The sequence below is a fragment of the Octopus bimaculoides genome, chromosome 3 (assembly GCF_001194135.2).
Source record: "Octopus bimaculoides isolate UCB-OBI-ISO-001 chromosome 3, ASM119413v2, whole genome shotgun sequence".
In the NCBI taxonomy this organism is placed as follows: Eukaryota; Metazoa; Mollusca; class Cephalopoda; order Octopoda; family Octopodidae; genus Octopus; species Octopus bimaculoides.
The window spans coordinates 74061351-74072189 of record NC_068983.1 but is presented as its reverse complement, the minus strand read 5'-3'; the positions used below and the strand labels follow the sequence as shown (position 1 = coordinate 74072189).

Genomic DNA, 10839 nt, shown 5'->3' with positions numbered 1-10839 from the left:
AAATAAAATTGTTTTGTTGAAAGGTAAAAAAAAAAGAAAAAGAAAAGTGTTTCATGTTAAAAAAAGAAAAAAAGATGATTAAGAAAAAAAACAATAGAAAAATAGAACGATTGTAAATAGTGTATATAAACGTTCAAATGGTACTCCATGAGAGTGGAGCCCATGCAGCCATTTCATATCTTCATTTTTATATAACATCTCATTCTCATTCGTTTTATGTCCCTGTTGTAGTGTTGTGTCTGTCTTTGTAGTGTCCCCCTCTGTGTTGTGGCTGTAGCGCCAAATAAAGAAATAAGTGTCGCGCAGCTTTTCAAGTTGCGTTGTTGATTTGGTTGGACGATAGTGTTGTTGTCGCGAGTGGGGAGTTGTATCTTGAATTTTTGAAACTGCTATATTGTTGGAATTTTGTTAATTATTGTTTAATTTATTAATTTCTTCCCCATTTTGGGGTGAAGATATGGAAGCTTGCAGTTACACTGCAGTAGCAGGCAAGAGCCTTTCAGCCGACATGCTGCAACTGAAATAAGTGAAGTTAGAAGGAAAAATTTTTTTAAGTTTAATGGATTGTTTGAAAAGGAGAGGGATTGCCTCCGATTAATGCCACCTGTCGACGCTTTACAAAAAGCCGAGAAGAAAATAATAGTTTATTGAAATTAAACGTGTGGAAGTAGCAGAGATTGTAGCCATTGAAGAGTGTATGCAGGAAGTCAAAGGAGTGACCACAGTCTACGCCAGAGGAAGGAAATACGGCACAGTGGAAGTGCGCTTCATGAATGAAGAAGGAGCAAAAAGGTGCTCCATGGTGCCTTTGAGAATGGCTAAGTGGGCACTCTTGCCAACCTACTACGGAAAACGAGCTGCAAGAGTCAGGATAGGGAGAGTGCCCCCAGAAATAGATGAGGCATGGCTAGTGGCAGCCATCCTCTATAATTGTGAAAAGGAAGCGGAGGTGATTAAGGTGGAGAAGTTTGATGAGATAAACTGATGGGGATATGGTCTAGAAGTCGTGATTCATATAAGCCTACCAGACATGCATAAAATAGTAGAGGAGCTGATGCTCCCCGATGAGACCCAATTGAGAATCGTGGTAGAGGGAAGACTTCCTATATGTTATAATTGTAGAAGTAGAGGACACATGCAGGCAGTGTCCCCATAAACAGGAGGAATTGGAGAAAAACCAGGCAGAGATGGTAAAGCAGTGGTGGGGGAAGAAACGGTAGGAGAAACAGTGGCAAACAAGAAAAGGACAAGTGCAGAGTCACTGCCAAAAAGTCCAAACAAAGAAAAAAAAAAGAAAGGCGGCAAAAACAGAAGAGAAAGAGGGTGTGATTCGAATCCTGGAACCAGAGCCGACAACAAGTAGGAGTCAAGAGAGATATGAGAGGTGGAGGAAGAGGATAAGAGAAAAAATAGTGCAAACAAGGAAAACAAGGCAGCCGAGAGGACAGACTTTAAGAATGATGGTGATGTATAAGAAGAGATTGAAAACAGGATTGTGAAAGTATAAAATTTAACAAGAGAAAAATTGGACAAAGACTTAGACTTGTTTCACAGCAATGAGATAGCAGCACTATTAGAGGAAGATAGAGCATATAAACTGGTGGCACTGTTTGGTAAGGAAGTAAAACTAACAAGACTTTTTCCAGTATGACACATTACCGAACGTGGTTTTGTTCGATGATTTGTTGGAATACATACAGGATATGTAAGACTGTATAAAAAGAATGATGAAATTATGATTAATTAGAATAGTAGAATGGAACTGCTTGCTTTGGGGAGCAGGTAAGCCATTTCATTCTTTTATTTATTATATTCATATGATACGTTCTATGTACCCCATGTTTTGTATTGTCTGTCCTTGTGATGTCCCCTCTTTTTTTTCAGGCTTTACGCCTATAATAAAGAAAAAGAAGTGTTGGTAGAGCGAGCTGGAGCCATCGATAGTCTAGACGTCGAGTTCTGTTGAGTCGAGTCGTCGGAAGTGAGAGTTCGGTAGTTGATTAGAGGTACATTATTGGTGAAGGCACGCCATCCGAACATGTGATATAACACAAACCACAGACTACCCATAGCATCCAGTCTCTCAGGCCTGCTTACATAATATATATGTCAGTTTTGGAAAGCCAATTGCTCAAGACCTGCAGTTCCTGGTCTTATTTTTTTTAACATGGTAAATTGCTAGCATACTTATTTCTACAATCTTCTATGCTGAAGCTAATTCTGTCCTCAGTACATTTAACAGTACCTTAATTCATCAGTCCCAGAAAGATAACAAGAAAGTCAACCTCAGCAGGATGGATTTGAACTCTGAAAGTGAAGAACCAGAACAAGTACCACTAAGGATTTTCTAACTGCTGTAGTAATAATAATAATAATAATCCTTTCTACTATAGAAATTTTGGTAGAGGGTCTACTCGATTACAATGACTGACTGACTCACACACACACCAGAGCTTGATTGGTACTTATTTTATCAAACTTGAACGTGCGAAAGGCAATGTCAGCCATGTTGGAATCTGAACTCAGAATGTAAAGCCAGAAGAAATGCTGATAAGAATTTTATTTGGTCTGCTAATGAGAATAATAATTATTATAAAAATAAGAATAATTGTAATAACGATAGTTTCAAATTTTGGCATAAGGCAAGTAATTTCAGGGGAGAGGGTAAGTCATTTATGTGGCCTCCTGCAAAAACCCCACAGTGCTCAGCTGGTACTTATTTTATCAGCCCTGGAAAGATGAAAGGCAAAGTCTAACTCAACAGAATTTGAACGTAGAACAATGACAGACAAAATGCTGCTAAGTATTTTGTTTAACATAAGGGTAATAATAACTGTTATAATTAAACAAATAATAATTATAATAACAATGCTTCATCATTTGTCCTCTCTCCAACTCAACTCCTCTCTCCCAACTATTTCTTATATTTTCTTGTGGAGAAGTAGGAAGATTGAAATGTCTTGTTAAATCATTTGAACTACAAAATTTAGCAACACATTCTTCCAATTATAATGATTTTCAAGAAAAAAAATTTTTTTTTTTTTTTTGTTATTTCCACTTCACATCTCTTCATTATCAAGGATGATGCAACAAATTTCTATTATTACCTGGCATTCTTGATGTGGTAAATGTTTTTAGACTTTCAAGTTGAATCAAAACAATCTTTTAATATAAACAAAATTACTGCTAACTGCTGTGTAGAAGTGGTGTCATGATATTTGGGTCGTCTTCTGCCAAAAACAAGCACCAGTGGTTTACATTGAAGTAGAAGACAGCAAAATCGATAATTCCTTGTGATGGTGCCAATATTGCCTGTAAACAAAAACCAAGATGGTAATAATAGAAGGTTAAACTTGGATTCCTCAAAATGAAACAAAGTATGTAGTTATGTCTGCAAATATTGTAAGGTTGCTATGAGGTTATGTTAGTTAAAATACAGACAATAGAATAGAGGGATCCAACTTTACTACTACTTCAAGTCAAGAAGTCATGGGCAAACTGTGACCCATAGGATTTCTGAATTGTATGCTCAATGAAAAATTATCATCAAAATTTGAGAAATGCAACCCATCTGATGATCCCTGTCACATGCAGCCTGCTTCTTGAAAAAAGTTGCCTGTGCCTGATCTGTATGGTCACAGAACCTGCTAAAACAGAAACCAAATTTCCCTCAAAACATGTCTTATTAAATATAGGATACACTGAGCAATGTGATCACTAACATAAAACGGTGACATGGTCTTAATCTAATACCATCTTTGACTATACGATCAGAGCTCATGTATGGTTAAACTACTCCTATAGCCATTTTATTGAGCAGTTAAGCAAAGCTCATATCTTTTCTTGTTTCATTGACAATACAAAATTTATTGAAGCTTACTACTAAAATATTTAAGTTTTTAGTTATTGTAGTTATGCTAAAAGCCATGTCACTTACCTGTAATAAGAAGATTATCCTAGAAATACAAATTGGGGTATGGTTGCAGCTGTTATACAACATGGTAATATTGATGATAATAGCTGAAAAAGATATCACATACAATAATTACATTAAACACATTTAAAAAATGCTAGTGTATTTTTTTTTAAATGAGTGTTATATAAGAATTATATAAAAATCATTATGACGGGGTGATGGCAGAATTTGTTGAGTGTCAAAATATTTTGTACTAAATACACTGAGTTCAAATTTCCCACAGCTGTGTTTTGGATCATTTCAACCATACAATTGAAAATTAAGTAATTATTGGGATTGATGTAAGCCATTATACCTTAAAAAAGATAGTATTGCAGCACAACCACAATCAAATAGCTGAAATCAGTAAAAGAGTGTGTGTATAATGATTCTACTACTTGAGCCCAATGAGCCACGGTTTTGTAAAAAGCCTACAAAACACAAAGTTGTATGGGGCCAAATCAAACTGTTATAAATAGTAATATATGTAAGCCCTGCTAAATGTGTTTCTTTCAAATCGAACTGCCCTCTTCAAAACTCGCACTAAGAATAAGGACAAGGTAAAATTACTACCTGCTTTTATAGTAAGTTTATCCCGTCCCCCTCCAACTTTTAGTTCATGCAATTGAAAAAAACTACATTATTTATGGGATGACCCAATACAATTCTATATTTCTGAGATGAGGAATTTATATTATGTATACTGTTTATATTAGACTGGTGCCTTCATCTTGATTGTAATGAAAGCAACAATCAAGATGAAGATACCAGTCCAACTAATAGAAACAGTGTATTCATAGGACTATGGATCTTTAAACTTTTAACTATAAATAAGAACTTCAGAGAGAGGCTGCTCAATATTTAACAATCTTAGAAATAGCCAGCAAGTCTTACCAATATTGCATTATAACAGTACTTGAAATGATAACGTCTTGGCTACTCTATGCTGATAAAAAAAAAATTCATTTGAAAAAATTTTTAAAAAAACACTATGTCAGACAATCACAGCTGGAATACCTTTGAGCTTTGGTTTGCTGTATAAAAGCTGATCTAGAGCCAAATACCGATAGATAGTAAAAAGATATTGGTTACATATCACAAGAAAGGTTTGCTGATAAAAGAAAACTGTTACTTACAAGGTCCCCAACAAATCATAAAAATGACAACATCAAATGCAAGATGAGCTTTCAGCTGATGTTCTCGACGTCTCTGGCAATAACCAATTATACCTAAATTGGATCAAATTGATTAAAACAAAAGAAAAGACAATTAATCACTAAAATATTCATCATTTAACGTCCGTTTTCCATGCTGGCATAGGTTGGACAGTTTGACTGAGGTCTGGCAAGCCAGTGGGCTGCACCAGGCTCCAATCTAATCTGGCAAGGTTTCTACAGCTGGATGCCCTTCCTATTGACAACCACTCCAAGAGTGTAGTGAGTGCTTTTTATGTGCCACCGGCATGGAAGCCAGTCAAGCAGCACTGGCATGGGAGCCAGTCAAGGGGCATTGGCCACGTTTAGATGGTGCTTTTTATGTGCCACTGGCATTGACCCACACTTATTCTAAACTGTATTCCAAATGTCTTTGTAAAAAAAGAGAAAAAGTAAAAAGAAAAGAAAAAAATGGCAATCTATCTGCTAGATCTTTACTTTGCCTGATCTAAGCAATTCTCTTCAGGATACTGACCTGCTAGAAATAGCAGCCAAATTACCACCACCACCTTCCATCAAACTGTCATTTTGCAAAAAATAGACAGGAGATAATATAATCCTATATGCACAAAGACATGTATGATCATAGTTTGAATACTTCTGATCCTATAAGTGCTTCATTACAACCCTTCTGGAGCTAAATAACCACTTTTACTGGCTAATACTCTATAATCTTAAGTATCAACCTGCAGAAGTGTTTATAAAATAGGTCAGTAACCCTCTTGAAGTTGTATCCTTAAATTCAGAAGTTAAACCTTTCTTCAATTGCACCACACCACACCCTTTGTATGTGTATCATCATTACCATCAATATTTTGGCATCCACTTTGTCATGTTGGTCCAGGTTGCTTAAGTCTGTGATACGGTAAATGTCCACCCATTTTTATCCCTCTATCATCTCTTTAAAATCAGAATCTATCTTGTAAATATCACTAAGATTTGCAGAAGACATAGACACAGACGTGATTATGTGATAAGTAGTTTGCTGCCCAACCACGTGGATCGGAGTTCATTCAGTACCACTGCATGGCACTTTGGGCAAATGTCTTTTGGGTCATCCACAGCATTGTGAGTATATTTGGTAGACAGAAATGGAAGAAAAACAATCACAATGTATGTGTGTGTGTGTCTGTGTGTGTGTGTCTGTGTGTGTGCATGGGTTACCTTGTCGTGACATTGCATAATACTTATAAAATGCTAGTCATTGTCATACAAGCAGCATCATTCATTACCAATATTCTGCAAGAAAACATCTGGCCATTGGGTAATACTACCTTGCCTGGAAACTGAGGGTTGGCAACAGGGAGGGTATTCAACCCTAGCAGAAAGTCTGCCACAAATTCCATCCAGTCCATGCAAGAATGGATGTCAGAATGATACTGTTTGCATATAAATAAGACAAAAACAAAAAATGGAAAAATGAAAGAGAAAGTGAGCAATATGTTAACTTACCCCGATTTCTGTTTGCTTGGGTGTACATTTTAATTACTTTACAACTCAATATCTGCCAGTAAATATAAAATCATTAATATGAAACCTATTAGTTATATTATTTCATCAAATAAGTCAATGACTAATATATTTTTTCTTGCTTTACAATTATTTTGAGCTAGCTATTTAACTCTTATAATATTTCAGTCTTTATTTTGATTAATTGTCAAAATAATAAAGAATTTAAATTAAATTCATCATTATTAAGCTGGTGTTTGGAACAAAAGTTAGTATGAAATTTTGATGGATGGTTTTAATTAAATCATTTTAAAATAAGCAGTTTGTATCATCAAACCAGGGAATGTATTAGACAGGTTTGTTATTAAAAGGGTTAATGCTCCTTGCATTAACCATTTTTCATATGTTAATGTTCAGACTAAATCATCTGTTCAATAGTGTATTACAAGACTTGAAGTACTAATTACTGAAATTATTTTACCAAAATATTATTTTTTCAGATATCCCCTGACACAACCTAAATGATTGAATATGCAAGGTTCTAACTACACAGAAGCAGAAGGTCAACATTGGAAACCTCACCAAAGTCATATATTCCCTTTTGGATAGGGTTAGGTTTAACATGAGCCTACAGAATTATTAGGCAAGGGTTTATCCAAGTTTTTGAGGTATATAAGCAACAGAGTACAACACAGCCCTAAAATGGGATACAAGTCAGTTACAGGACTAACTTTCAGCTGTTGTTGGTGCTAATTTTCAGCTGAATGGATTGGAGAAATGCAAAAAGAATGCACTGCCTACCCAGTCTGGAAACCAAAATCATGATCTTGCAATAGTGATTCCAACACCTTAACCATCAGGCCACTCATACTGGAGTTATAACCTTAAAAATCAATTTCAAGTATTTATAGAAATATATTGCAATGTAAAATTATCTAATGCTTAGGTATAAACAGTTACCACTCCTTAGTTGAGACAGAATTAAAAAGTGCTTCTTGCTTCCTACTATAAACATTTTAACAATTAATAATTTTTTAATTTAAACAAATTGTTCATTCTTACAGAAAAGGAGGCAACTAAACAAAAGGTAGATTCATAGAGTTACCATAAAGTAGACCCACCAGAACCATGTTCAAGTGATAGAAACAATTTTGACTCTACAAGGAATATCAACTTAAACTGTTCATTTCTTTCTCTTAGATGTTATTCCTTTTTTTAACCACCAATGATATGTAAACACCATCTGTAAATTTCCCCTCCAAACAAAATATTGCAAGCCATTCTCATTTTATAAAGTGTACTAACCAGGATAGCAATTAAAACTATGATGTAGATTCCTACTGGAAAGCTGTTATTGAACCAGAACAGGAATGCCATGGAGTTGTTCTGAAACAGAATAAAACATGGGTTTGTAAAGATTTCAAACATACATTATCTATTGAAGATAATATACACACTATCCAGATTAATTTTTTTTTTAAATTATATCCACAGTGATGAGAACAAACTAATTTGAGTCAGTAAAGGCAGTGAAAACAATCTTGAAATAATTCTTAACTGGTATTACCTCAGTCAGTGTTCTCCCTCACTACCTTTTGCAGTCATGGTAAGATTACACTTTCTTGATGGGATAATACAGAAACATGCCTACATTTGTCACTGAACTGCTGAAAGTCAGATTCAATCCCCAATATTGAGGGTTTGTCTTTCAGTATTGTTTGGCCAGAATTGCTCATAACAAGTATGCTTTTATCTTACACATTGACAACCTTTCAACACCAGTCTGTTTTTGAGATCTTTAAGTTTTCCAAATCATTTCTTCAATGTCATTTTTTTACTAACTTGAAGAAAGTTGCATTCATGTCCAACCCACCAAACTATTTTAGAGTTTCAATGTTCTTCCACAGACTAAGCCATATAATTAATGGCATAATTAAGGTTTCTTGGCTTAGTATAAATGGCCTAACACCAACTTTACTATTAAGTCTTCATGCAGCAGGTATGCAGTAAAATGGTTAAGAAAGACATTTTCCTCAGTTTTTCACTACAAAAAGCAGGTGTGTACCCACAAAATTTTATTATCCTTCACTATGGAAACAATTTTATATACCAATCTATATTTTGTTGAGGAATTTAATATTTGAGACTATTTTCTGTCAAGATCTGTCAAATTTATTGAAGCTATGTGGCTTCCAGAAAATACAAATTCTATTTTGTTGGTAGATATTTAAGATTACAAGAATAGCCATGAAATTTAATTTTGCAGTGAAAGAGTTAAACAGCACACACAGACTATTCTGTTTGATGTGCCTGAAAGGCAATGGAATAATCTGGAGTAACATTATGAAAAAAAAAAAGTGGGGAGACAGTATTATTGAAGTGGTGTAGAAATAAGTGTCTTGTATAATTGGTAATCTTCTTTTGACAAAGGTTCCAGCTCACAACCTTTAGAATTTGCCTCTTCACACCACAGCACCTTCAATTTTAAAAAATTTATTAGGCGCAGAAGTGGCTGTGTGGTAAGTAGCTTGCTTACCAACCACATGGTTCCGGGTTCAGTCCCACTGTGTGGCACCTTCTACTATAGCCTTAGGCCAACCAAAGCCTTGTGAGTGGATTTGGTAAATGGAAACTGAAAGAAGCCCGTCGTATATATATGTATATATATATATATATATATATATACATATATGTGTGTGTGTTTGTCCCGCCACCAACGCTTGACAACCGATGGTGGTGTGTTTACGTCCCCCGTAACTTAGCTGTTCGGCAAAAGAGACCGATAGAATAAGTACTAGGCTTCCAGAGAATAAGTCCTGGGGTCGATTAGCTCGACTAAAGGCGGTGCTCCAGCATGGTCGCAGTCAAATGGCTGAAACAAATAAAAGAGTAACAGAAATCAGCAGACAAAGATCACTGGTCTCTTCAAATAATTGTTTAACTCTAGGTTAACTGTAATAAAGTAGATCTGTATCCAAAAAACTCCTGTTCTTTTCTCGGGTATTGTGTATCTAGGACGGTTTTATATAATATATTCCTTTCTTTGATAGACTAATAAACAGCGAGACCAGTTTGGTCGTTGTCGAGGAAGTTTCTTCATTGACAAGTCAATTTTCGGTGCTGATAGAGTGGCCTCCCTTACATTTAAGGACGGGGTTATTTCCCTTACGTCATTATGACCTTTAAATACGTATATCTTATTATTGTTGAGCATTAATCTAAATTGAAATTAAATTAGTTCGCCGTTTAATTTACTCAGTCTTTGCGTAATTCTCTTGCACATAAGGTACGATATATTTGTTTCATTTTTGTAGTTTTTTACGCAAATTTAAGCTTCAAACATATTTATCCACTGCATGTGAATTCATCCAAAATTACAAATTTATTTATATCTGACACAATCTGATTACAGGTTACATGTCTATTTCATGGTTACATAGAAGACTAAATATTACCTTAAAGTGAATAAGTAATTTGATACCTCCTTATCTTTCAAAATATAACTATATGAAAGAATATTTAGCAGAAGTAAGAGTGACTCAAGGACAGTGAGTTTCGTATTTTAGCACTCAAGCTAGTTACAAATTAAGGGGTTATACATTTATATACTGGTGATAATGGTATTTCCATGGATAGTTCTAGAACAAATAACAACAATTACAATGTTACGTGAATAATTCATATTTTTCAAATATAGTTTGCCCCTTATGCCATTCAATAGGTAAGGAAAATGTGTGCATACTTGAATACTCAACAATGAGTGCTAGTGGATATAAATATAATATATATACATATATATGCATACATATATACATTCATGCTCATTCCAAAAATCTAGTTTACACACACACACATACACATACACACACCCTATTTAGTCAGGCAGTGGATAAGTGAATAGAAACAGTTTGGCTGAAGAAAGAGAGACATTGATAAAAAAGATGAGTGATAGACAGATGAAAGAGTAGCAAATAAACAGAGAGCAGAAGAGGAAACGGGTATATATTGTGCAATGGACCCCAAATATAGAAATATTATACCTTCCAGCCTTATAAACATCTACCAATTTAAACTTGTATGTTATTTATAAATGCATAAGATTCACATACATATATGTATACATGCACAATTGTGGAGGTGCAATGGCCCAGTGGTTAGGGCAGCGGACGCGCGGTCATAGGATCGCGGTTTCGGTTCCCAGACCGGGCGTTGTGAGTGTTT

The 10839-nt window shown here is 35.1% G+C and overlaps 1 protein-coding gene across 1 annotated transcript in view; it reads right to left on the bottom strand.

Moving 5' to 3' along the window:
* Positions 1-636: 636 nt before the first annotated feature.
* Positions 637-10839, bottom strand: part of LOC106879094 (transmembrane protein 116) — a 43666-nt gene continuing 33463 nt past the window's right edge. The window contains exons 9-13 of the mRNA XM_052966224.1: positions 7924-8004; positions 6622-6673; positions 5092-5184; positions 3938-4020; positions 637-3312 (exon numbers count right to left, since the gene is read on the bottom strand). Of these exons, the coding sequence (XP_052822184.1) occupies positions 3187-3312; positions 3938-4020; positions 5092-5184; positions 6622-6673; positions 7924-8004 (435 nt within the window). The 3' untranslated portion in view covers positions 637-3186. The remainder of the gene's footprint in view (positions 3313-3937; positions 4021-5091; positions 5185-6621; positions 6674-7923; positions 8005-10839) is intronic.